The 27566-nt window shown below is 46.8% G+C and overlaps 1 protein-coding gene across 2 annotated transcripts in view; it reads left to right on the top strand.

Annotated features, from left to right (window-relative positions):
- Positions 1 to 354: 354 nt before the first annotated feature.
- Cacnb4 (calcium voltage-gated channel auxiliary subunit beta 4) overlaps positions 355 to 27566 on the top strand; it is a 265879-nt gene continuing 238667 nt past the window's right edge. Inside the window, exons 1-2 of one of the 2 annotated variants that reach the window (XM_085681129.2) lie at positions 355 to 429; positions 872 to 955. In XM_085681129.2, the coding sequence (XP_085537255.1) occupies positions 370 to 429; positions 872 to 955 (144 nt within the window). In that variant the 5' untranslated portion in view covers positions 355 to 369. Of the gene's footprint in view, positions 430 to 550; positions 669 to 871; positions 956 to 27566 lie in introns of those variants that run through there. The other variant, XM_048425900.3, reaches the window with a different exon arrangement.

Genomic DNA, 27566 nt, shown 5'->3' with positions numbered 1-27566 from the left:
GTCTCATTTTAAACTGTGCAGACTATTTTAATCCTTCCACCCCCATCTCAGATTTTTTCCCCCTCCCTCCATCCTCTGGAAAGCTCTGCTGTCGAGCGCTCTCGGGGGTGGGGAAGCACTTCTCCCTAAAGCTCGGCGAGACGAGAGCCGAGAAGCCCCCTGGCCTGGAGCTCGCCGAGGGCGCGGGGGAAGCGCCCCGGCCCCTTTAAGGTGCGGCGCTCGGCGAAGTGCGGGCAGGCGGCCCGCGAGCCGGCGCGGGGCCAGGAGCCGGGTAGGGAAGTCCTGCCTCCCCCTCCGCCCGCACCGGGCCTCGCGGGGCCCGCACCCTCCGCCCACCGCACCGCGAGGGCCATGCGGCGCCTCTGAACCATGTCGTCCTCCTACGCCAAGAACGGGGCGGCGGACGGGCCGCACTCCCCCGGCTCGCAGGTACCGCCCCCTCCTCCACCCGCGCCGCCCCGCGCCCCGCCTTGGTGCCGCGAGTGCGGGGCGCTGGTCCCGAGCCGCGGCTCCCTCCTCGGCGCCTCCTGCCCGCTACTCCCCCCCCCCCCTCCCCTCCTCCTAACCCGGCTACCCGGCTGAGCGCTCGGGCTCCAGAGTCCGCAGCCTCCTGTCGCCGATGCCGGGGACTCGGACCCCGCACCCGCGACGCTTTGTTAATGGATGTGGTGGGTGCTCGGGGAGGAGGGGAGCGCCCAGCTCGGGGTGAGGGGTGGGAATGGGAGCGTTGGGAGGCGCCGGGGAGACTAGGGCGCGGGTTTCGGGGTCCCCGGGGTGATGTTCCCCAGAAGGACTCCAGCCCCGCAAGCCCGCCCGGTTCCGCGCTGCGGTCCTCACTGGATTCTTTCTGGCCCCGGTGTGTCGAGTTCAGGTGGCCCGAGGCACCACGACCCGGAGGAGCAGGTTGAAAAGATCAGATGGCAGCACTACTTCCACCAGCTTCATCCTCAGACAGGTAGGAGGCCCGGCCACCGGGAGCCGGGACCCAGCGCGGTCCCCTGCCCCGGAGCACGAGTCCGGCGCGCGCCGCTCGGGGTTCGGGGCTCGGTCCTCGTCCCTCTGCTCTCCGCTCCCTAGTCCTGGGGTCCAGCCACCCCAGCGTCTGCTTCCGGCTCCGTCCCTCCTCTCCTGCTACCCTGGCTTCCTAGTGTTCGCGTCCCGACGTCTCTCTGTCGCTCTCAGAAGTTAGTTTGTGCTTGTGGACTTGGGTTGGGACGGACAGGGACCTTGGTCGGGGACACTGAATTTAGGAGCTAGAAGTGTTCCTGGCCCACCTTCGGTGCACGGAGGGACACGGGTGACCTGATTTGATGCGCGCTGAGAGTTAGAAGATTTCTCCGATCTTTGTCCTATTTTGAATACTTTCACGTTCTTGAGAGAGTTCTCTGAGTTCTGGCCAAAAGGAAGACACTTTGAACAGAAAAGTTTAGTCTCATTTTTGGCACCGCTTCATCGATTTCGCGTAATTACGGACTGATGGGGACAGCGGTCTGGTGAGACCTAAATAAGCCGGCGCGGGCGCTGTACCCTGGGTCTGGCTGCCCCGCACCTCGTCGCGCTTGCTTTTGGGTGCTTTACTCGTGGTCAGGGGCAAATAGTTCGAGCCGAAGGTCGCGAGCAATGCTCGGCCCTCAAGTGTTTGTCACCTTGGGGAAGCAAACCGGCCCTCGGTTTTCGCGTTACCCAGTGCTGCTAATGGTACCTTCGGAGCTGCTGGATGCTGGAGAAGGCACGCAGAAGTGCTCACCTTGATCCCTCTTTGGAGTGTGCTCCTTCCTGGTGGCTTAGGAAGTCTGGTCATTGCCCCTAGAAGCTTTTATTCCAGGTTCTGGGCTGCTGGAGTGACCTTGAGAAATACTTTTCTCTCTAGGTCACCCAGAACGTGGTGTCCTGTGATTCTAAATTACTATGGCAGCCGCGGTTTTTTTTTTTTTTGATAATTAGTTTAAACATATTTTCAAAGTACAATACGATTTAGACTCAAAATTGGGCTCTGACAGCTCTTAAAAGGTCTATAAAGCGTATTTGGGTAATAGTTCCCTGCACATTTGTGATTTTTACAGAAATAGAACCATTGGCTATCAATTTGTAACGCAGTATGATGTGCACTAAGCATGCACATTATTCAGATATGTTTGAATTTTGCACTCATTGTGAAAGCACACACCATCCTCTTGGCAGAGCAAGGATTATTTGTGTATTTGATAAGGGGAACCCATTGCTCAGCTTAAAATATTTTTGAATTATGCAACTCTTTGAGTTCTTTATGTTTATTTTGTAGGCGCTTGTTTTGGTAGTGCTTTCTTATTACAGATTCTTGGAAATACAAACTATACAGTGGTGCATCCTGTGAGTTGTTAGAGTGAGACCTTTGAATTTACACTGCTTTACATTCTGAGCCCAAATAAAACAGTATCCTTTCTAACACTATCCTATATAGCATTTTCCTATTTTATGTCAGTAAATTATTGAAACTATACACACACACACACACACACACACACACACACACACACACCCCTGCAATCTTGTAGAGTGGGCTGCTGTATGTAGGCTTAACAACATAACAAATATATTGCAAAGATAATTTTGAGATTTACTTAGACCAGTGCAGGTTTTGAGAATGAATATAGTTCATAAATCTTTCTGAAACTGGGTGTACTGATTTCATAAAATGGTTCAAATTCAGGAATTAACTGTAACGGATAATATTCTTAATTTTGGCACAAAACAATATCTATTTTGGGGACCTTCATAGCACAATACACTACTAAGCATCATCTAATTTAAATAGTATGATATAGACCTCTCTAAATGGCTACATTTCAAAAGGAGAGATCATATTTTTTGATGAAATGAGAAATAGTTGTGAATGGCTTTTTAATAGCGTCCTCTGAATGCAATTGGACAAAACCCTTTAACAGAACCCTGTAAAGAGTGACCGTGATTTATTAATATTTAAATAGTTAAAAATTTAAAATTATATAGGTTGATGGTGTGGGGGTGGTGCTACTGTGTGCACGTGGAGCTTGGAGGACAACATGCAGAGTCTCTTCTCTCCTTCCGCCATGTGAGTCCCAGGTGTTGAACTCCAGTTGCCAATTAGTTGGCAGCAAGCACATTAGCCCATTGAACTGTCTCTCCAGCTTCTGAATTCTCGATACTGTGAAGTGCTGGAAGTTCCTGGTGATGTTTCACATTCTGTTCAATTCACATTTACATTTAATGGAGGAAGAACTTTCACTAAAAATATTCCGTACGTTGCTCCAGATATGGAAGACTAGACAAACGTAAGAGGGGCAGTTGCAAGTTTAATAATGAGAACAGTTTTCCTTCTTTGGCCTGGCAGGTGTTTTACTGCCTTGGTGTGTATATGCACATAGAAGTGTTTGCGTATACACACAAGCTGGTCTGAAAACAAGGATACCGAGACGAGACGGGCTGCCTGGTCGTCCACAGCTTGGTCCTGGAAACCTGACTGGGAATGAAGAGATGTCAGATCCTGACATGACTGACACACATGTGGAAAAGCCAGGACTTGGTGAGCTGTGCACAAGGAGGAAAGCTTAGCTAGTCTTTGAAGGTCTCTGTAGGGGGCAGTCTCAGGCTGTTACACCAGGGCAGGGGGCTGGGGAGCAAGCTGCGGTTGATAGTTGATACCTACCTGGGTCAACTGCTACTGAACCCTCAGACTTGAACCAAAGGAAGGCTTTGCCATTCCTTTGAGCCTCACCCGCAGAAAGTTTTTCCATTTTCCCCGTCTGCTAGATTGCTAGCTCCCCCAGTTTAGGAGGCATGAGGGTTTGGAATGGATCCAGGGAGCCACTCAATGGTTTCTTTGAGGAAAGGTGAGTAGATGAACTGTTTTGCTACTGAGAGAAAGGCAGACGATCCACAAAGGACTTAAGCCCGTGACCTTCCAGAGTAGACACAGTCTGGTGATGGAGGTCACCTAGGAATGGTTTGCACCCGTGATGCTTCAGCGTGTACAGAGCCTGAAGGCGTGCTCTTGCTCTCCACAAAGGATGAAATTCTAAAGTTAGAAGGGCAGGATGCTTTACAGCAAGAACTTCCAATGGATGCTGCTCTCCTGGGGATGGCTTTCTCGGCGTGGTCATGGGATTCTCTCCCAAGAGGTCTCTGATAGGCTGTTTGTGGATAAATCCTGTGTCTGTGGCTTGCTCGCGTCTTCGAGAAGCGCTTCAGCATTTGTTTGTCTCACAGATAGGCACTGTGAGAGAAGAATAAAGGGTCTTAGATTTTGTACTCTAAGATTTTTATCATCGAGTTGTTGAGACAGAGGGGGCACAAACAGTCCAGTGAAGGTGGCAGCAGGCAGGCACAGTGACCAGTGACTGTGCACAGGCCTCACAGAACCTGTGTCATGGCAGAGTATTAACTTAGCCCTCTTCCCATGCGGGTTTGAAAAGGAAATCTGATGAGGGGGTTGGTTTGTTTTCTTCTTATTGAGCGTACTTTTATGAAGCCCTTTGTAGGGTCTGGCCTTTATCTGGTGATCTCTTAAGTCTGACTTCAGAACTTAAATACACCATCCTCCTGCCTCAGGCCCTTTGCACATGCTGAGTACCTGTGTGAAGGACTTTGTCATTCTCTTGTACTATTAGCTTTTAATATTCCTCAAGATCTAAGAGTTTAGATCTTGTGGGGTTTTTTTTTGGTGGGGGGGGATATTGTTTCACTCTGTAGCACAGGCTAACCTCAAATTTATGACTGACCTCCTGCATCAGCTTAAGGATTCAGTCTGACTTCCTTTTCTAAGCTCCCTGATTAGGTATATTTTCTAAGGAGGTGCTTCTGGAACAAAGTGCCTGTGCTCATCTCTAGTAGCACCTCTCCACTGCAACTCAAGATGGACTAGATCTCTCAGTGTTTGTCTCCGACTGACGTGAGCACCGGGAGGGTGAGGAAATGTCTGCACTCCATCTCTGCACCCTTGGCATTGGGCATCGCCCATTTTCAGTGCATGCCCATTTGAATGAATGGAGAGGGTGGATTCGGGGATGAATTTCTGTTGAAAGGAAGAGATTGCTTCCTAACAAACCTCCCTGACCCCGAATTTCATAGCTTAAAACAATTTATTTCTGATCACTGACCAGATAGCTCTTCTGCCTTGTGTGGGCACAGGGATGGTGGGGAGGTCCAAAATAGCCTCACACATGTGGTTGGCAGTTGGTCCTGTCTACCAGCGGAGAGAACTCTGCTGGGGCTTTTGGTAGGAGCTTTGCTTTTCCTCCACCTGTGCCTGCATGACTGTTTGAACTTTTCGATGTTATGAGGACTGGAGTCTAAACTGGGTCATCCCAATAAGCAAAGATTACATCTGCGACGGTCCTAGGCTTCAGTTTTAGAAGCAATCCCTTACTTCTTTTGTATTGCATAAGGTAAAATAGGCTCAAGAGCCTACTCCATTTCAAGAACAGATAAGGAAAAGTGTGTGTGTGTGTGTTATGTGGTTATGTATATGGGTGTGGATAGGTGCATGTGCACATGTGTGTGTATGGGTGTGGGTAAGTTCATGTGCACATATGTGTGTGGGGGTGGGTGTATGTGCACGTGTGTGTACAGGTGTGACTAAGTTCATGTGCGCATGTGTGTGCAGGTGTGTGTAGGTGCATGTGCACATGTGTGTGTGCAGGTGTGTGTAGATGCATGTGCCCTTGTGAGTGTGCCTATGAAGCCAGCGATCACCCTTCAGTGCTGCACTTCAGGAGCCATCTAACTTGCATTTGGAGACAGAGTCTCTCACTAGGACCAGGGACTTGCCGTCCAGGCTAGGCAGGCTGGCCAGCCTCAGAATCCACCCAGCTCTGCACTCCAAGACGGTGTCTAAGAAAACAAAACAAAAACACTTTTAGGAATGTATTTAATGGATGGGTTTGTGTGCTCTCAGGTCCACATGCCGCAGCATGCATGTAGAGATCAGAGGGCAATCTGTAAGAGTCAGTTCTTTCCTTCTATCATGTGCATCCTGGGGCTTGAACCCAGGTCGCGAGGCTTGGCAGCTAGTGCTTGTCTTATTGAGCCGTCTCACTGGCAGAGAGTGTTTGTTCATGTTTTAAAATTGACATGAAGGTTTGTGTGCCTGCTTCTCTGTATGTGCACCATGTGCGTGCAAGGTCCTTTGGAGGCCAGAAGATGGCGTCAGATTCTTGAGGCTGGAGTCACAGGCAATTGGGAGTCTCCTGGTTTGGGTGTTGGGAACCCAACCCCAATTCTCTGAAAAAGCCGGAAGTGGTCGTAATGGTTGAGCCATCTCCTCAGTCCCTGAGAGTATTTTTTGATGTAGCACAAAGGTCAATTTTTGAACTGGGCAGTGGTGATGCATGCCTTTATTCCCAGCATTCGGGAGGCAGAGGCAGGCAGATCTCTGTGAGTTTGAAGCCAGCCTGGTCTACAAGAGCTAGTTCCAGGATAGGTTCCAAAGCTACAGAGAAACCAAACCAAACCAAACCAAACAAAAGGCAATTTCCATGTGTGTAAAGAGAAATGGGTAAATTAAACTCACCGTGAGTATCATATTGCAAATTACAATTTTATGTCACAGAGTAAAGGATAAATAAATGTTCCATGTGTGCAAAGAAGAGTATTTGATTAATTTTATTTAAAAATATAATGCTTGTGTGCGTGTATGTGTGGACATGTGTGTGAATGTGTATGTCGGCCTTGGTTGACTTGTGGAGGTCAAGGGTAACCTAGGGGAGCTGTTTCTCTTTTTCTACCTGAATGTGGTTTCTGGGGATGGAACTGGATGATCAGGCTTGTATGGTAAGCCCTTTGGCTGCTGAGCCATCCCGCTGGTCCCACCTGATGAGTTTTCAGCTTACTCTCACTTCAGACTAGAAAGAGCTTGGTGTGGTGCTGGTCCATGCCTGAAGTCCCAGCTTCTGAAGGGGCAAAAGCAAGGAAATCTCTTGAGTCCCAGAGTTTAGAGCCAGCTCAGGTAGCAAAGTGAGACCCTGTCTCAAATACTAGAGCAAAACAAACAAGCCAAAAGAAAAAAAAGAAAGAAAGAGGCTCCACAGACATAATGACATCACATTGAGAAAAAAGCGCTTGTGGAACAGATAACATGGCTGCAGCCGTCTGTGGAAACCTCGTGTATTTTAGGGTACGCTAATCAGATGATCCCTCCAATGACTCAGTGAACCCACATTGTATTTGCGGATGGAAAACATATGCAGATTCTGAGTTGATACTATAATAAAACAAGCTGGCGGAGAAATTCTTCGGGTTATAATTTGGGTGCTGGTTGCACACACATTTCCCTGATGAAGTGTGACTTCGTCAACAGAAGGTAGCTGCTTTGTGCAGGGCTCTAAGAATAATCATGGGCCCAGAGGCATGCAGATATGCCAAATTTATCCACCAACTTAGAATCACACCGTTTTAGAGCAGGAAGAGACGGCGGAAGCAAAGAAATCTTTCGCTTTCTCGCGTTGGGACAGTTAGAACATGGGCCCAACGTGAGATGGGAAATTCACGCTGGTGGTTATAGGTAGACCTGACACAGCCTTGGCTCACACTGCTTATTCTCACCGCCACACGCTCTAACCCTGGGTGATGACGATGGACACAGACCGTTAATTCAGGATGCCCAGAAGGACATATGGGGCTCGTTCCTCTTTCAAGCCTAGAATAGTCGTTTATTTCATGAGTTCATCTAAGTATTTTACTTTGGAGGTAGGGAGCTGTTATGTAGCTCAGGGTGGTTTGGAATCTGCATCCCCCTGTCTCAGCCTCCTCAGCTGCTGTGATTATAGGTGTGGGCCTGGTTCTAGGAGGGTCCTTACTCTGTAGGTACTCAGAAGAGCAAGGCGTCATTTGGAGGTCTGTAGACTGGGTTTCCTACTGTTTCTCTCATGGATGGCACCTTTGCTTGTGTGTTCGCAGTTCGCAAAGGATTTTTATTTGCTTGTTTACTTAACTAGTCATTATATTAGTCTCCACCCTATCAAACTTACTTGTGTCCTCCCCACATGACCCCCAGACTCTGATACAGAAACATGTTTAAATAGGTAATGAGAAAGAATAGAAGAAACTAGGCCCAGAAATTAGCTACAGCACGAAGCCACCTTCGCTGTTTCTGATTGTTTGTTTTTAAAATTTTATTTTATTTTATGTGTTTAGGTGCTTTGTCTGCAAGCATGTCTGTGTACCAAGTGCACACCTGGTGCCCGGGGAGGTCAGAAGAGGGCATTGGATCCCCTGGAACTGGAGTTACAGAGGGTGGTAAACTAGGTGCTGGGGAAATGAACTCAGGTCCTCTGCAAGAGCAGCCAGTGCTCCTAACAGCTGAGCCATTCCTTCAGCCCCAAACCACCATCACTGTTACTCAAGAAAGCAGCGGAGGAAACTGTCAGGTGCTGGACCCAGAGGAGTCAAGCTGGTAGGCGCAAAAGCTATGAGAAGATGCTGCCTCTGTCAGAGTGGCCACTTGGGCCAGTGAAAATGAAGAGAGATTCCTGGTCTCTCCCTCTTCCCTTCAGATGGCCACTGGCAGTCCAAGTGGGATCCAGCTGGCCTGAGAGCCTGGGAAGCATCCTGCAGGGCTGGGCCATGAGGTGGGGGTGGGAGGAGCAACAAGGCCGGCCATGTGGCCATAACCGTTTTTTATATTTTAGCGACTGCACAGCAGACAGTAAAGAAGTATTTTCATCAACAAAGGCGGACTTTTTTTTTTTCTTGTGCTGTAAGTGGGTCTTGCACTCATAGTATGGCCCAGGTACAGTGAATTGTAAGAAAACCTTCACGCTTCCTTTGAGAATGTTCTGTAGGGTGGGGCTCCCCAAACTGCAATCTGATCAATCAAGAAAGAGATTGACATCTCTCCTGGCCAACCCTGCTTTGTTCTTGCTTTAGGGCTTGAATAAATGGAGTTGAATAGATGAAATTTGTGATTGGAAAATCAATTTCTGGGCAGCTGACCAGTTACCCATTTGTTTACTTAGCTCCAAGTCTCTCTCTTCCCCCCTCTTTCTTTTTCTATGTTCCCAACACATGGAGCTCACTAAATTCCATTTCTGTAGAATAAGCAGCTATATGTTCTTCAGTTTAGAATGGCAAGATTTTGTTGACATTTAGAATAAATTCTAATTCAAGCTTTAAGCTTCTTAGAAAATTAAAGCAAACTGTGGTGAGCGCTAAGCTGAAAATGAAGGGCTTTGCTTGCCCCCACCTGGTCATGGCCCCACCAGCTGTCCCATACAGCTTTGTTCCTGGGTAGGCTTCCCCTCCCTCAACAAGGGCTGAGCTGAGGAGAATTTTGCTTAGTCAAACCCCTGGGTAGAAATCTGTCTGCCCCAGTCTACTAACTCATGAGGTTGACCTCTGCCAACCAGATCTTCTACCACGGTCTCCAGACGTGGCAATGGGTCTTTTGAGCTCATCTTCCTTAGAATTTGCCCTTTCTTGATTTTATTTTTCAACTTCAGACTCAGAAGCAGGTGGGCAGCTTGAGGCCCACTCAGCATCACTGGAGACTAGGAAAGACTGCTGCCACTTGGGGATGGGACATGCAGGCCACCTTCCAGTCTGTGGCACCCTCCCTGCTATGCTTTCAAGGATATCAGGATAGTACAACCACTGTTTGCTTGTCCTTTGCCGGAGCTTTGTGCCCAGCCTGAGCGAGGGTATGTGCTGAGAAGGGGTTATAGACTTTGAACCTGGTGTGTTATACAAGTGTTTCCATCATTAGCCATGAGAAGACAAAACCACCCGCTCATAGACTCTTCAATTCCTCTCCATATTAGAAAATATCAAGCTGCTAAGCCCTAAGAAGAGCCATGCTGTTAGCCCCATAAGAACATTCTGGTTCAAACAGTTGGCATTGTCCTATCTTCTCAGCTGTACGCTCTTATCCTTCATGGACCCAGAGCACAATGAAGTGGAATGCTGTGCTCTTCATTCTAGAAGACTGGACATTCTCGCAGAGGTGCCTCAAGAGTCCCGGGGATTTTAACTATAGGGGAGTCAGTCTTGCAGGGAGGTAGGGTCTGTGTGGCTTCCCGTCACTGCAGCAAATACTGAGCTAATGGACTTATAGTGGAGCTGAGGATGGAACTCAGTGGTAGAGCGCTTTCCCAAGCACTTGCAAGGCCCTGGGTTTGGTCCTCAGCACCGACAAAGAGAAAAGATATATTTCGGCCAGTTGTTTCAGAAGTTATAGATCGTGGTCACTTGACTCTGTTGCTTTGAGGCCTATGGTCAAGTACCATGGTGCAAGCTTGTGGTGACAAGATTAACTGTTTGCCTCAGCTCCCCACTAAGAGAAAAAAAAAATCTACTATGAATTTACAAGGCCTCCCTACTGGCCTAGAGCCTTTCCTACTGACACCCCCCCCCACCCCGCCTCATAGATTCCACCACCTCCCCAGAAATGCCACCATGGATACCAAGCCCTTAACACTTGAACCTTCAGGGGACACTTATCCAAACCATAGCCGACCAGAAATATTGAGGCTTGTATCTATGAAAAAGCTACATTACAGATTCGGTTTTTAAGGGAATGCTTCTATTGCCTTCAAGTAACAATAACAGCAAAGCTGTGTGCTATGGCAATCTGTGTTCAGATCAGAGCACACCGCAGCATCATCAACACTAGCTTGAACATAAATAGTGCATTAGAATTCTTTGACGGTAGTTCTCATTGGTATTAAAGTAAGCACGGTCCTCTGGAAACTTTCCTGTTTCTTGAACCTAACTTGATTATTGTGCAAATAAATAGAATAGAAGTAATTACTTGAATCTGAAGGGATGACATGCGGTATTTGTGTTTGGGGTAATGAAAGCATTAATTAGGTAGAAGCTGTAAAACTTGTTTGACAGCTCTGGAATCTTCCGGATCATCTTATTCCTCAGTTAGATGACAAATGGTGCCTTCTTCCTTTCTCACTCAGTCTTCTTCCCCGTCGGTAGATGTGTCTTTCTCCGGGGTGGCAGCTTAATTGCTGTAGCAGTCTTTGTTTTGAAAGGAAATATTTTATAAACACAAACTTGAAAAGGATATACTTGAAAAGGGCTGCCAGAATCACCACAACTGGCAAACTTAGGCAGCCACCGATGGTGTCTATAAATGATACCTTTCCCAAACTTCTTTGGTGCGGGAGAATTGTCTGTATTCTGTCAATCATATTTTAATAAAACGCTGATTGGTCAGGCAGGCAGTATAGGCGGGAAAGCCAGACAGGACGTAGGGGTGGAGCAAAGAGACTGGGAGTATTCTGGGACACAGGAAGCCCTCAGCCACTCCTGCGCAGACCACTGAGGAGGCAGCATGTAACCTGCCCAGCTGAGAAAGGTACGGAGCCATTATGGCTAACATAGATGAGAATAATGGGTTAATATAAATTATAAGAGTTAACAAGAAGCCTGACCTAATGGGCCAATCAGTTTATAATCTTATGGAGTCTTGTGCGTGATTTTCTTTGTTGCTTGCCAGCTGTTGAGGTACTTGGAGGGATGGAAACCCCAACAAGCCGGCCCCGTCATGTTACACTTCTTAGGGAAAATTTTTTTTTTTAGTCATTTCTTTTTTTAATACACAGAAAATGAGCAATGGTGGAAATTCATGATACCTTGGGCAAATTGATTCATCATTTCCCCATCTTTTCAAATGGCCCACTGTTGTTGTTAACGGCTCACAAGCTGACTGACTGTGGTTCAGAATCAAACAAGTGGGTAAAATGGCTGTGCTTCTTTCTGACTGTCTTTGTATTTGATGCATGTGTGTTTTGTGTGTGTGTGTGTGTGTGTGTGTGTGTGTGTGTGTGAACAGGAGAGGCAATCTATTTTTATCATCCACAACTCTCTCACTAGTGCCACTCTTGCCCACCCTTTTCCTTCCCTCTCTAGACCTGGGCAACAGCTAAGCTACACCGTATGCTCGGTTCTAGTTCATAGAGTTATGCGATAACGTGTGTTCTTTTGGAACTGTTTCGATGGACATGTTCCTTATTCCAGGGGTTCCGGGGCGGCCCTGGAGCCAGCTTGTGGTGTTGACTTGTCATTGGAAATGGACTTGCCTTTCAGGGAACCATGCCAGGTCACATGGTATTGAGTGGGGTGGGGCACCGTTGTGTTTATTTGGAGTTGCGTTCTTGTTGATGGTGGGTTATTTTGTTTGTTTGCTTGCTACCCTCTCCACCCTCCAGAACCATTTGATTTCATGGAAATTAGGTCCCTAACCCCAGCTTTTTTGTCATCGGGAGACACTAAAGAATTTTTAAGGGTTTTCATTTTATGTGCATGGGTATTTTGCTTACATGTTTGTCTGTGCACTGTGTGTACAGTGCCTTTGGAGGCCAAAAGAAGGCATGTGATCCCCTGGGGTTGGAATTGCAGATGGCTGTGAACCATGTGACTGCTGGGAATTGAACCCCGGTGGTCCTCTGTAAGAGCAGCCTGTGTTGTTAATCACTGAGCCTTCTTTCCAGCTGCAGGAGTTTTATCGAATAGGATGTTATCCACAGTGTGAAAAGAAAGTGTCAGACCAATAAAACAGCTACCACCATTATCTCACTAATTTTTAATACTAGAAATGCCTTCGGTACTTGCAATTCAAAATGCTTATATTTTACCTTATTATTATTATTTTTTTTTATAATAATGCATCCTTGGTAATTATAATATTTCTTCCTTGAGGAATCCAAATCAGAGGGAGTGGAGTGTTTGAGTCCAGACCTCAGCACAGGATTTACAGGAATTACTGGGGGAACAGAAATGTCCTCTCGATGTGGCAGGTGCTGCTCAGGAATATTTCAGGGCTTCCCCGGGGACAGAAGTCAGTTGTCAACACAGTTGTGTGGGAGAGAAGTAGGTCGGCTGCAAATAGTCTCTGCTAATTTCAGAAAGCTTGAGGGGTACATCAGTTTGGGGGGGATGTTTGATTCATTTGGTCTCCGCATTAACGACTGTGCTAACGAGCGCTCAGATTTTCACGCGGTAGGGTCATCATATTCTTTAACGTCACTCAGGATGTTTCTTTTGTTTATGTAAGAGAAGTAGAAAGTCATGACATTGGTTTCCAAACATTGTCTGTGCGACAGTGAGTATAACATCTGCCACTCAAAATATGCAGTTCAAATGGCATTAAGTCACTTCTTCAGTGGTTTTTGTTTGTTTGTTTGTTTGTTTGTTTGTTTTTGGGTTTTCGAGACAAGGTTTCTCTGGGTAGCCTTGGCCATCCTGGAATTTGCCCTGTGGGCCAGGCTGGTCTCGGGCTCAAAGATCAGCCTACCTCTGCCTCCTAGTGTGCCAGTGTGCAGGATTAAAGGTGTGCTCTTTAAATAAAGATGCTGTCAGGAGTGAGACTTAGAGGTGTCCAGTTTATGAATGGACTTAGATGTCCTCCATTATCTAAGCTTCCTGTCACACCTCTGGCCGTTTTAAAGTAACAGCAAACACAATGAAACAAAAACCATGGACCTTGGGATCACAGATCTTGGCGTTCTGTACCACAGGGTGGGTTCTAGGTGGAGAAGAAGCGGCTGAGAAGGAATGGGAAGGGCTCTGGAGGATTGGGGAGACAGTGGAAGGAATGATTGCCTCCTTGTACATGTGTTCACACACCTGACTCTTTGCTTTTCCTCTATTATCTGAAATGGGAAGAATTCCAAGATGCTTTGGGTTAATGAAGAACCTGTTTAAAAAACACCAAGGTTGTAGGAGTCTTAGGAGGTGCTGCCCTCGCCTTCATGTATTGCTGTCACGTGACTTACTTCTCCTCATGCTTCTTTCACCGTCTTTAAAAAAAAAAAAGCCAAAACAGGGGGCTGGAGAGATGGCTCAGCAGTTAAGAGCATTGCCTTCTCTTCCAAAGGTCCTGAGTTCAATTCCCAGCAACCACATGGTGGCTCGCAACCATCTGTAATGAGGTCTGGTGCCCTCTTCTGGCCTGCAGGCAGACATGCAGAAAGAATATTGTATACATAATAAATAAATAAATATTGAAAAAAAAAGCCAACACAACAAAATAGGTAGTTGAAAAATACAGGTCTTCCTGCCTGAGTCCATTTCTGATGTCCTCTCTAGTCCCCTGGCCTCTGTCACTTGCAGTATAACCAAACATGCACTATGTCTTGAACTCAACCCCAGTTTCTTCTTTCTGTCACTCCCTTTATCATAATACTCTTCCACTTTTAACATTTTTTATTGATTCTTTCGGAATTTCACACCATGCACCCCAAACCCAGTCATTTCTCAGTCTTTCCATGTCTGCCCTCTGCCCCGTAACCCCCCAAAAGAAAAGATAAAAATTTATTTTAAATTCTTTTTAAATGCTGGCTAGAAATGGATCAAAGACCTCAACATAAAACCAGCCACACTGAACCTTATAGAAGAGAAAGTGGGAAATACACTTGAACGCATTGGCACAGGGAATCACTTCATATAACCCCAGCAGCACAGACACTGAAACAATTAATAAATGGGACCTCCTGAAACTGAAAAGCTTCTGTAAAGCAAAGGACACTGTCAACAAGACAAAACAAAAGCCTACAGAATGGGAAAAGATCTTCACCAACCCCACATCAGACAGAGGTCTGATCTCCAGAATATACAAAGAACTTAAGAAATTGGATACCAAAATAGCAAATAATCCAATAAAAAAAATGGAATACAGATCTAAACAGAACTCTCAACAGAGGAATCTAAAATGGCTGAAAGACACTTAAGGAAATGTTCAACATCCTTAGTCATCAGAGAAATGCAAATCAAAATAACTCTGAGATTCCATCTTACACCTGTAAGAATGGTCAAGATCAAAAACACTGATGACAACTTATGCTGGAGAGGATGTGGGGTAAAGGGAACACTTCTGCATTGCTGATAGGAATGCAAGCTGGTACAGCCCCTTTGGATATCAGTGTGGTGATTTCTCAGAAAATTAGAAAACAACCTTCCTCAAGACCCAGTAATACCACTTTTGGGTATATATCCAAAGGATGCTCAATTGTGCCACAAGGACATGTACTCAGCCATGTTGATAGCAGCATTGTTTGTCATAGCCAGAACCTGGAAACAACCTAAATGCCCCTTGACCGAAGAATGGATAAGGAAAATGTTGTACATTTACACAATGGAGTACTACACAGCAGAAAAAAATAATGATATCTTGAATTTTGCAGGAAAATGGATGGAGCTTGGAAACATCATTTTGAGTGAGGTAACCCAGATACAGAAAGACAATTATCGCATACATGTACTCACTCATAGGTGGTTTTTAAACATAAAGCAAAGAAAGCCAGCCTACAAACCACAACCCCAGAGAACTTAGACAACAATATGGACACTAAGAGAGACTTACATAGATCTAATCTACATGGGAAATAGAAAGTAGAAAAAGACAAGATCTCCTGAGTAAATTGGAAGCATAGGGACCTTGGGGAATCATTGAAGCGGAGAGGGGAGAAGCAGGGAGGAGAGCAGAGAAAAATGTAGCGCTCAATAAATATCAATAAAAGAAAGAAGAAAAAAAATGCCAGGTAGTGGTAGTGCACACCTTTAATCCTAGCACTCGGGAGGCAGAGGCAGGCGAATTTCTGAGTTTTAGGCCAGTCTAATCTGGTCTACAGATTGAATTCCAGGACAGCCAGAGCTACACAGAGAAACCCTATCTCAACAAAACAAAACAAAACAAAACAAAACAAAAAGCACATCTCAGCTGACCCTCTGGCAATGACCTGGTCCTCTGTCAATCTCAGCCTTCTTTCTCTTATTCCAGTCAAAGCTGTCGCTGCATTTGTACCACTTCATTCCTCCATCTCTCCTGTCTCTCCATCGCATATTTGGTTGTGGGGCAGGGCGGGTCTCTGGTGTCCACGCCACTAACTGCATCGTCACTGAATAGAGGTGGGTGAGGGGCGGGACCAGCTCTCCCACGTGTGGCAGCTATCAACCACTCCTCCTCTGGATAAGTATCTGTCAGAACTCCCTGGAACCTGCTCCTCCTGGAAGCACTGGCACGCACGCACGCACGCACGCGCACACACACACGCACACACGCAGGCACGCTGGTCCCCTTCCCTGGTGTGGTCCTGGTACTCTGCTCCACCTTTTCACTTGTTAAATTCTCCTGTGTGTAATCCTTAAGCCCTTGTATCCCACCAGCCTGTGTCTGCACCGGCCATCACCGATGTCTCATGTGGGATGGGGAAAGAGGAGCTGAAGAGAACGCTGTCGTGTGTCTGCAACACAGTGTGCCTGAGGCGTGACCACCTCTTCCACATGGAGACTCAGGACCGCGGTGTTTTGCCCTTAGCCTTCCTGGTTGATAATCTGCTCCGAGCCGTACAGGGAGACATCTTGCTACTGCTACAACTCTCTAAGATACTGTTTCCCAGCTCTGTGCTCTCCAGCCTCTCTGGATAAGACTTGCTTCTCTCCAGGACACACAGTCCCCTGAGTTCTTATGTGGCGCTGATGGTGTCCTCCATCTTCCGGATCCTTGCTAGGGCCAGCCTCCCTGCTTCTCTCTGTAGGGTTCTCCCTGGGGCTGAGGCATCGTTCTGCTATTTGCTCAAAACTGAACGCAGAACTTGCTGCCAGTAGCTGGTCTCCCACAGGGTGTCCTGACCTGATACAGGCAAACTGTATCACCTTTTAGGCACAGTGGCAGCCTATGTATAATTACCCTTGGGGCGAGGCAGTAGTAGAGGAAGGGTAGGAGAAGGCAATACTGGATAGGAAACCTTGGAGTACCGGGATTTGGGGTGCCAAGGTGTCACTGGTGAGAGTGTTCTAGTTAGTTTTTTTGTTTTGTTTTGTTTTCGTTTTTTCCTCTTGTCAACTTGACACAAGCTAGAGTGATTTAAGACGAACCTCAGTTGAGGAACTGACTCCATCAGGCTGACTTGTGGGCAAGCCTGTGGCTCATTTTCTTGATTAATGACAGATGTGAGAGGGCCCTGACCACATTGAGTAGTACCGTCCCTGGGCAGGTGATCTTGGGAGATGTAAGAAAGTTAGCTGAACAGAGGCTGGGAGCAAGCCAGTGAGCAATATGGGTCTATTTCAGTTCCTGCCTCAAATTCCTGTACTGATTTCCTTCAGTGATGAACTGTGACCTGGGACATGTAAGCCAAATAAGCCCTTTCCACCCCAAGCTTTTGTTCACGGTGTTTATTCCAGCAACAGAAAAACTAGATAGGAAGATAGTTTAAGAAAGTAGATGAGACCCGCTTTATTTTCTGTGTGTGTTAGGAATCTTCCCACTGCAAAGGAAGAGAAACCGAGCAAAGATTGGCCAAAGCGCAGCATAGAACTCTTGGGTCACACTGTGCAAGATCAGAACTGGATGCCACGCTTCAGGGTCTCTCTCTGTCCGTCTACTGCTTTCTTGGCATGATATTCCTCAGTGCGCAGCTCTGTGTGCCAGCTGAGGCCTCCGTGTATCCCCTCTCCTGGTGGCAGCAGTAGCTGTGAGATCTCCCAGGTACCCACAGTCCTCTCTTGTCGTGGTTCCTGCGGAATAATAAAAGAGAGGACGTTTGTATCTATTTTTTAAGGAAACATTTCCAGGGCCCCTTGACGCCCACACTGGACAGGCATTTCTCGAATCTCATCAGCTGGAATCAACTCTCATAAGCCACACTGTGACTGTGACCTGGCCTTAAAGCAACAATTGGCTGTTCCTAGTGATAAGGCTGAAGTCGGCCTAGACTCAGTTGAAGGGAGACAAGACCAGCTCACCAAGAGTAGGCTAGACGCAGGCAAGAGAGGGGGATGTTCTTTGTACTTCCTTCTCTGAGGTATTGTGTGGTTAAGAGTCATGTAAACATCCTCACCCTTTTCTAGACAGTTCGGCAGTGTTCAAATATGTTTACAGTGCTGTGATACCACCATTACTGTCTTGGTAGTAAATTCATCCTTAATAAGACTTTATTGATAACTTGGGGCTGGGATTTCTGTTGGAACTGCCTGTTTTAATGAGAGAAATGTGTGAGGTGCCCTCTAGCTGACTAAGCACTGAACTGGGATGCCACCCAAATATTGACTCCTCAGTGGCCGCTCGAATGAACATTTCATGGGCCTCTGTTTTCCTTTATGTAGAATGATGGTGAGAGTTTGACTAGGTGATTTAGAAGGTTCCTTCAACTAGGATTGTAGATAACTTTATGTCTGTGGTCTACAGATAGTGACCAACTCTTTCATTTTGGTAAGAAACATGGTATTCAACAATGTAGGGGCAGAAAAACTTGGCTCCTTTTGTGTAAATTATAGGTGACACATATGTTATGGGGTTCTGTTTGGTGATGAATGGGCAGCTGTATGGGGCTGCAATTGGGCCAAAAGGCATGATTTACCATGGTAGGCTTGATAGGAAACCCAGCCAACCTGGCCTGTGTTCTTCTTGGTCTCTGTATAGCCTAATTTCTTCTTGATTTGGGGTTGGACAAATTTGGAATGAGGGAGAGAGCAACCCCTCCTAGGCTTTACAGCTTGCATCAGAGGAGAGAGGTTTTGGATTCTGTGGCCTAGCTTGGCAAGGAGGAGTTTTGGTGATGAAGTGAGAGTTTTGCTCCTGTGGTTTTCCAGTCTCTCTTATTTCAGAGTTTTCAGTATGCCCAAACAGTCTACACTGGTAGTAGCGTATCCTCAGCCCATCGTTGGCTTTTGTAGAAAGCCTGTGTCCCTTAGCTGGGTTTTTCAGTGACTTGAGAACCTTTGATGAGGACGTTCTGCTACGGAGCCAAGAGAAGCTATGGAGAAAATCGCAGGCAGAAAAGATAAATTTGGGTCGGGACTGGAATTTATAACTTCTAAGCGCATGCATGGAAGGATGCGCAAAGAATAGAATGGGCTGTCGGGGGTGAAGTATTTGTGAAATGTGAGCGGGGTCTCAGAGATGCTTCCAGGAAGCTATGAAGAGGGAATCTGCTGAGGAGACACGTGGCTTCTGCTATTGTGATGATGATCACAGCCCCAGGAAGAGCAAGTAACTAATGGGGCTCTAAATCTGTTAGAAAGAATAACAGAAGCTGCCATATTGGAACCTTACAGAAGGTGGGGGAGGGGGATGGAGCCACAAGGTGGAATCTTGTCGTTGGGAAACACTGCTCAGGTTTCGGTGTCAACTTTGCGGCGTATCGTTCATCTCAGGGGTCTGACGTTTGCGTGTAGAACTCAGCAAGATCGCCTCTTTTCCAGTAGACGAGGCAGGGATTTCTATTTTTAAGTGACACTAACTATTTAATGAGTAGACTCTAGCAGATATTTTTGGACTGACATCATGTGTTTTCAGATTGCCTTGGCATTCTGGATGGGATGTTTTTTGGCCTCCAAATTCACAGGTATCAAATCTCTGAACAGTTTGATGTCATTTGGACAAATGAGCCTTCAGGGAGTAATTTGGTATGGTCTCATGATGAAATTAGTATCTTTGTTAGGAAAGCAGCTAGAATTCCCTCTTTGGCAAGGACTCAGCAAGAGGGCCACTGTCTGTAAAGCCAGGTAAGCTCACTCAGAGATGAAGTTACCGGAATCTTGAGTTTGGACTTTGTGGCCTCCGGACTGTGAGAACTTGTTCAAGCCGCCTCTCTGGCAATATTTGTTATGGTGGCTGAAGAGCCTACCAGACTGCTGTACCTAGGAAGCTGGCATATTGACTCTTTGCCATCCTACCGTTCTTCCGGTCACTAGCACACATTCCTACAAGAACACATTTAATCCTGTCCTATTCTGGAAGGAATTTAAGTCATCCTGTGTGATGTCACAAGTCGATGCCATGAAGCAAACTCAGATAAGACAGCACATTGAACACAGCGAATGTATGGCAGCGGCTGTCTTATTCACTGGCTTGACTGTGAACTTTCTAGGTCATTTGTAAGATTTAAAAATGTCCAGGGGTGAAAACATAATTGTTTAGAAAAAGTGTTCCTATTTCCTATTTTGAAACCGGAGAGTTTTCAGAGTTGAAACTGTGTAAGATAGTAAATTATATTCTGAATACTTACACCCTGGAGCTCTTTCATAAATCTTGCCGTGCAGATGGCATTTCCTATCACGCTGTTGGACAGTTCAATAAAGACAAATATGTCGGAGCTATTGCTGTATGGGTCACAATATCTGTGATTCTTAAAGCGGCTGTCTGTTAGAATTGCCAGATCAGTATAAATCCTTACCCTGCTCCGTATTTCAGCCTAACTAAGTCAGGCTTCTAGGAGTGGACCTGGGACACCAATATTTTTCAAAACTTCCAAGTTATGAATGGAGCTTACTGGTCCAAGATAATCCAGGGGAGACTTTTGAGTGTCTCTTTCCAATCTGGATTTGTTAGTCAGGGCATGTTAGGAAATGCCACAATAATAAACGCTTCTTCAGAACTACAACCCAGGTTTATTTTTCACTTGTTGTACTTTGACTTTCTGGATTACCTGGGGATTGGTGTTCTCTTTCCACTAGAGTGACGAGTCTGGTGGCAAAGGAGGGATTGTTCGACGTGAAGGTCGTGTGTTGGCTCTTGACACACTGCTTGGGGCAACGCTAAACGTTCTAGCATGGAAACCAGAGGAGACAGTAACTGGTTTTGTTTCTTTTGACTTAGCATTCCATAGGCAGGTGGATGGGCAGTTGAGGGTGGTGGGGCAGCCTCATTACAAGAGAGTGGTGGTTCCAGAACCTACTTGTGGATGGTCCTGCTGTTCTCAGTGTCTGGAGTCCACTTAAGTCCAGTGGGCTTCTATTGCTGTCTCTGCTTCCTCCGCAGCTCAAAGGGGGAAAACAAAAAATAAGGAACTGCAGTTTTCAAAGAGCCGGCTAGAAGTTAAACCTGTTTCTTTTGCGTACAATCTACCTTTCTGAACCTTGTCACGACACTATCTCGCCTTCCAAGCAGGCTGAGGACTGTGGTTTTTAAGTTCCCATGTGAAGGCTGGAAATGGGGACAGATCTATTTCTGGCAAGAAGGGGAGAATAAATGTTGGGTCCAGCTAGGCAGTCTCTGCCTCATCACAGTGGTGTGGTTTTAGCACAGACATCTTCAAAGAAATCGCAGATGTCATCCTTGGCAATCAGCGCGTTTTGAGATGCCGTGGGGTGGGGGCTCGATCTGGTGTCTCTTTAATGCTGTGTCTGCAGCAATTCTAGAGGCAGCTTCAAGGAACTTGAGGGCTCTGTGACAATCACAGATGTAGATGAATGGAGGATTTGCATATGCTGTGGAGCATCTGCCCAAACGTTGATTCTCGGAGAACTTGGTGAGGCTAGCGGAGGGAGCATAGGCGAGGGAGTGAGGAGCTGAATGGTCCTTCTGCTCGTCTTGTGGCAGAAATCCCTGCATCTTGGTTCCTAGCTTGAGCTCCTGCACCCTTCTGATCTTCTCACTCTCCCTCCACTCTTCCCGACGTCCATTCTCTTCTGTTTTGCTGACAGACACATGAACTCACAGCCTGTGGCAGCCTGCACAGGACCCACACAGGCTCAAGCCAGGGGGGGTCCCAGCTGTGAGAGGAGGAAGTGGACACAGGGTCCCAACCTTAACCAAGAAACTATTTGCAATTGATATCCACTGACAGTGAGAAAGACAGTTTTCTGCAATGGAGTCTCACTGGGTATATCAGCCATACTCCAAGGCGAGGCCCAAGAATATTGACCAACACAATAAAAATTTTATTTTATTTTTTTGTGTGTGTATGTGCGTGTACTTTAGCTTTGTTTTAGCAGTTTTTGTCTTGTTGGTCTTTTGCTTGTTTGTTTTGATTTTTGAATTTTGTTGTTGTTGTTGTTTTGCTGTTCTGAGAGAGGGAACTGTAAAGTTGGGTAGGTAGGAAGAAGGGAATGATTTGGGAGGAGTTGGGGGAGGGGGAACATGATTAAAATGTAATCTATGAAACAAACAATTTAAATCCCTGTTTTATAATGTTTAGTGGATTTCAGCTGGGGATAAATATAATTTAAATTTCTTGCGGTGGCCTACAAGACTCTGTAGCGATTTTACTCATGCCAAACTCGTGCTTCACCCCAGCTTGAGGCTGGTTCTCCTTCCTTCCCTCGTCTCCTTTATGTCCTTTGAATAATCACCATTCGTCCTGCCTCTGCCTTTTTTGTTTCTCTTTCCAGAATGTTCTAGCTTGTGCTTGTTAAACGCCGAGCTCTTCCTCACTCCTCACCTCTCAGCATGAACTTTACCTTTAGCGAGCCCTCCATTGGCAGTCCAGCCTGAGCTAACCCTCCTCTGTGTACCTCATTCCATTACTAGACAAACTACTCCATCTGCTCTTCATTTCCCTTCCTCCGTTCTGCCAGTCCAAAGATGCAGACAACTGGTATACCTTTTATGTTCAGGTTGACAGATGAGTCCGCTAGAACCTAAATGTTTACTAAAAGTCAACTAGAGAATGAAGAGAGTAGCTGGAAGTTTTGATCCGTAGTAGTTGGTTAAGGGTCTACGGAGGAGGTCCTGGCTCTGTATTTAATGTTGTTCGTTGTCAGAATTGTGCTAAGAATGTTTTCATGTTGATAATTTTGTTAAAGTACTGGAGTATTGGGAGCTATAGAGTTGGCTCAATGGTTAACAGCACTTGTTCTGTCAGAGGACCTGGGTTCAGTTTCCAGCCCCTCATGGTGGCTCACAACCCCCCATAACTCCAATTCTGTGGGATCTGATGCCCTTTTCTGAATCCCATAGGCACCAGGCCTTCCCAAGGTGAATGTATATATGTGCAGGCAAACATGTATACGCATAAATCTTAAGAAATTTAAAAGTGATTTCAAGTGTCTTACTGAAAAAGAAGGTTTAAGTCTGATCCAAAATATGGAGGTCTTTTCAAGGGGAAACAAAAGTTAGTAGAAAACATGAAAATAAATGTTACTTATGGACCTCTCACTTCAACCATAAAGAAATAACTGCGAGAATCTTTGCATGTACAAGCACGTGAAGGCCACATAGTCACATGTCCGCTGTAATAGAGGCCATCATAGCCAACTACCTTTATGCGATTTCCTTCCTAATCTATTTTCCGAAAAAATATAGCAAAAACTAAGCCCTAAACACTGCATTAGGGGACCTGGTGTCAGGGATAGATAGGCATTGTAACCGGGGCTCCCTATCCTGGATCTTCATGGGACCGTTTCTGCAGTTGTCAGGGGCATTGGAGGAATCCTTTGGTTCGGGACTGTCCCTGGCCTACATTCTTGTTCATCCTGTGGCCGATGCTTTGGTCTTGTTCAGAATCAGGTATTAGATATCACAGTTCTTGCAACCCTGATCCTTTTGTCCCTTACTTTCTTGAAGAAGGCTTATTGAACTCTGAAATTTGGGAAGAAGGTAGGGGAAGGTTGTGGAAGAGAGGCCGGTGTGCATGGCTCAGCCTAGACCAAGGGAGGTTGTCAGGAAGGCTGGCCAGAGCTTAACCCTGGGGTAGTGAGCGACGGCAACAGGGGTAGATCCCTAAAGCAGGGCTTTTGGAATATAGAAAGCAGATTAGGAAGAAAATTGCATAAAGTTAGTGGGCTGTGTAGGTCACTGATACAGTGGACATGTGGCTACATGGGTTTCACACTGCTGCAAGCTTTTGGGCGGGTTAGTGCCCCCCCCATGCTGTCCTCTCAACTGCTTTCTCTAAGAGCTCCCACCCATTTCTTCACAATTGCAAAAGTGTCCCATCTTCTCTCCAACACCCCTAGACAAAATTAGTTTCTTCCTCCCATAGAACGGGCAGAGCGCCTCTTGCATTGTTTTGGAATTTGTTTACAGGCCTCTCCCATTGATGGTGAGCCCAGCAGGGACTTGGCTGTGTCTTAATTCTCCTCACAGGCAGCACAGCAGAGCTGTTGAGAGGACCAGCTGTGCAGCAAGCAGGTGGACAGGAGCATAAGGCCTGGCTGCTTCACTTATTCTGTTGGAGGCAGGATCTCTCTGTGGAGATCGAGACGGTCCTGGCTGACTCGTCTTCCTGCCGTGTCTCATGAGGACTGAAATTACAGGCATGTGCCCAACCAGGCTGCATGGATTTGCGTTTGTGTGACCCTGAGTAAGTAAGGATAGTCCAGAGGCTCATCTTCCTCCCCTAGAAAATGGGGGTGATGACACCCTCCCAGAAGGCGCTGTCAGAGTTTCGAATGAGATAATGTATGTGTGTACTGTGGGAAGAATATTTTATTTTAAAAGCACAATTCACGGTATATATTTCCCTCTAAAATTATTATTGTTAGGCAGGGGAGGGAACCATAGCAATGAAGGTCAGAGGACAATATTCCGGAGATGGTTCTCTTCTTCTATTTCGGGGATCAAGCCTAGGTCATCAGACTTGCATGGCGAAGCACTTCTATCTGCTGAGCTGTCTCATTGATCCCTTTTAAAATAGGCTGTGAGTCATAATTTATGTACCGCAAATTCAAGTCTTCTGCAGGTGCTCTGTGCATGCGAAGAGAACACGTTAGAGCAGGGGTTCTCAACCTGTGAGCCGAGACCCCCTAGGGGTTGCAGATCAGATATTCACATTATGATTCATAGCAGTAGCACATTTACGGTAACAACGGAATCATTTTATGGTTGGGGGGTCACCACAACATGGGGGGTATGATAGTGTCAGGGAGGTTGAGAACCACCGTCCTAGAGGGATGATGGTAGTAGTGAGGGTCAGTGTCAGGGTGGTAATGCGTGGGAGCCACAGCAGAATGTGCTGGTAAGGATGGGTGGAGGTGAGGCTTGTGAGGGTAGTGACAAGGCAGGTAGCGATGCTACAGGTAACTGTGCTGCTGATGGAGGTGATGCGTTAAGGTGGTGGTGGTCCTAATAGTGGTGACAGTGATGGAGGATGTGTTGGTGGTAGGAAAAGAGTGGTTGCTGATGGTGGTGGTGGTAGTGATGGAGGTGGTGGCAGTAGTGATGGAGGTGGTGGTGGTGGCCGTAGTGATGGAGGTAGCGGCAGTAGTGATGGAGGTGGTGGCGGTAGTGATGGAGGTGGTGGCGGGTAGTGATGGAGGTGGTGGTGGTGGTGATGGAGGTGGTGGTGGTAGTGATGGAGATGGTGGTGGTGGTGATGGAGGTGGCGGTGGCGGTAGTGATGGAGGTGGTGGCGGTAGTGATGGAGGTGGTGGCGGTAGTGATGGAGGTGGTGGTGGTGGAAGTGATGGAGTTGGTGGTAGTGATGGAGGTGGTGGTGGTGGTAGTGATGGAGGTGGTGGTGGTGGTAGTGATGGAGTTGGTGGTAGTGATGGAGGTGGTGGTGGTAGTGATGGAGGTGGTGGTGGTGGTAGTGATGGAGGTGGTGGTGGTAGTGATGGAGGTGGTGGTGGTAGTGATGGAGGTGGTGGTGGTGGTAGTGATGGAGGTGGTGGTGGTGGTAGTGATGGAGGTGGTGGTGGCGGTAGTGATGCAGGTGGTGGTGGCAGTAGTGATGGAGGTGGTGGTGGCGGTAGTGATGGAGGTGGTGGTGGTAGTGATGGAGGTGGTGGTGGTAGTGATGGAGGTGGTGGTGGTGGTAGTGATGGAGGTGGTGGTGATGGAGGTGGTGTAGTGGTGGTGATAGTGGTAACTGCAGGTGGTGCAGATGATGACGGTGGTGGTGATGGTAAGGGAGTTGGTGCTGGTAAAACTGTAATGGTGGTGGTGGTGATAGTGGTAGTATTGGCAGCACTGAAGTTTTGGGGAGCAAGCTAGTTTCTGGAACTGTGTCCTTCCCCGCTGTAACAGCCCATCCGTTGGGATTCTTGACCTCCAGCTCCCAATGTGATGTCCAAACAGCATTGCTTTGTCTTGTCTTTCTGAGCTCAGTTCCTGTCTCATGGGCTATCTTGGGGCTCCTCCCCTGACTCTCCATCCTGCTCACTGTTTGTGCATCAGCTATACTGCAGTTTCCTGGATCTTTCACAGCATCCTGTGCTGCCTGTCCCACTCTTTCCCTCACAGTCTTGCCTTTTCTGGTGCTAGAGAGACTCTAAGTAACTAGTTCTGTGATTTACTTATGAAATAAGAGACTTTGTTGGTTGAATGTTGCCTCAAGTCTCTTCCAGAGAGTGCACTTGGCAATGAAAAGTAGATATCCTTCTTTTATTCCTTCCTTCCTTCCTTCCTTCCTTCCTTCCTTCCTTCCTTCCTTTCTTCCTTCCTTCCTTCCTTCCTTCCCTCCTTCCCTCCTTCCCTCCCTCCCTTCTCCCCCTCCTTCCCTTCTTCCTTTCTCTATTTCTTTCCTTCTTTCCTCTTTTACATTTATTTAGTGTGTATGTGTATGTGTAGATGTGCAAGTGTGTTTGTGTGTTGAATCAATTATCTTTTTGCAACATGTGGGTTCTGGGAATTGAACTCAGGTTGTGAGACTTGGCATTGAGCATCCTTACCTGCTGAGCCATCTCACTAGCCGTGTGATGGCAGATGGACAAATCTGCCCACACTATATCTTCTATTGTCTTAAAAAACATGTGTTTAATTATTTTCACAGAGCTTTTTCATTACCGTGCACTGTATTCCAGTTCCTTAGCATGTCTTAACTTGTTTGTTTATTTATATACTTAGCAATTCGTTTGTTTACAGCTCTGTCTCGGCTTGTTCACAATTCGTAATCATTGCATTCATCTGCTAATTTATACCAGGCTTGGTGATGGTACTAGAATGTGGGGGTGGTGGCTAAATTCTCCCATAAACAGAATAGAAGCACGATTGGCAGCTCGCTCCAAGACGAGATGAGCTGTGTGGAGCAGTCACTTTGAAAGGAGGGCATTCCCTTGCGCACAGGGCTTGACTCAGGCTGGCACAGGGGTCGAGGTGGAGGGTAGCATGGGAGACTCTTGGATGGCACAGAAGATGGCCTTTCTGTTTTGCACTGTGAGTTCGCTAAAAGCAGACTCTGCGGCTCTCCTGGGCCTCACGCTGCCAAGTATGCAAGGTTGATGTGCATAGATTTCTTCCTCAGATCATTAGCTTGTAATGTATTGCTGTCTGCAGACGTTTCCCATTATTTTGGGAAAACCTTAACACTGACTCTAAATTCTGATCTAGTGGAAAGAGCATAGTATTTCCAGCAAATGCTCAGCTTCAAGGTCTCCTGTCACCGTTTGCTGATATATAGTAAGCCACTTACCTTGAGTTTTCCTTTCCCCCTTTGCAAACTGGACATGACTAATGGCAGTTTTTAGATTCTAACCGTGCGTGACACATAGTAAATCCTCGATAAATATGCAACAAATGGATGGATGAATCAAGGCAAGCCAGTCCCATCAGTGCCCTAAAAGGTGAACATTGATGTTTCCGTCTTCATTTGGAAGGTTTGAATATAGGTTGAATGAATAAGTTCTGGACTAGTAACTCCTCTCTCTCTCTCTCTCTCTCTCTCTCTCTGTGTGTGTGTGTGTGTGTGTGTGTGTGAGAGAGAGAGAGAGAGAGAGAGAGAGAGTGTATATGTGTGTGGTGATGTGTGTATGTGGTATGTATTGTTTATCACAGGGCAGAGGAGCGTGTTGGGCATCCTTTTCTGCTACTCTCCGTCTCATCCCTTTGAGGCAGGGTCTCTCCCTGAACCTGGAGCTTGCTTTTCCTGCCAGGCCGGCAGCCGACCAGCCCCAGCAGTGCTGCCGCCTTTGCCCCTCTCAGTGCATGGGACCAGATTCATTTC

Source organism: Myodes glareolus, chromosome 21, assembly GCF_982192425.1.
Source record: "Myodes glareolus chromosome 21, mMyoGla1.1, whole genome shotgun sequence".
In the NCBI taxonomy this organism is placed as follows: domain Eukaryota; kingdom Metazoa; phylum Chordata; class Mammalia; order Rodentia; family Cricetidae; genus Myodes; species Myodes glareolus.
Note: the sequence above shows the minus strand (reverse complement) of the source record. Positions and strands in the feature narration are given on the sequence as shown.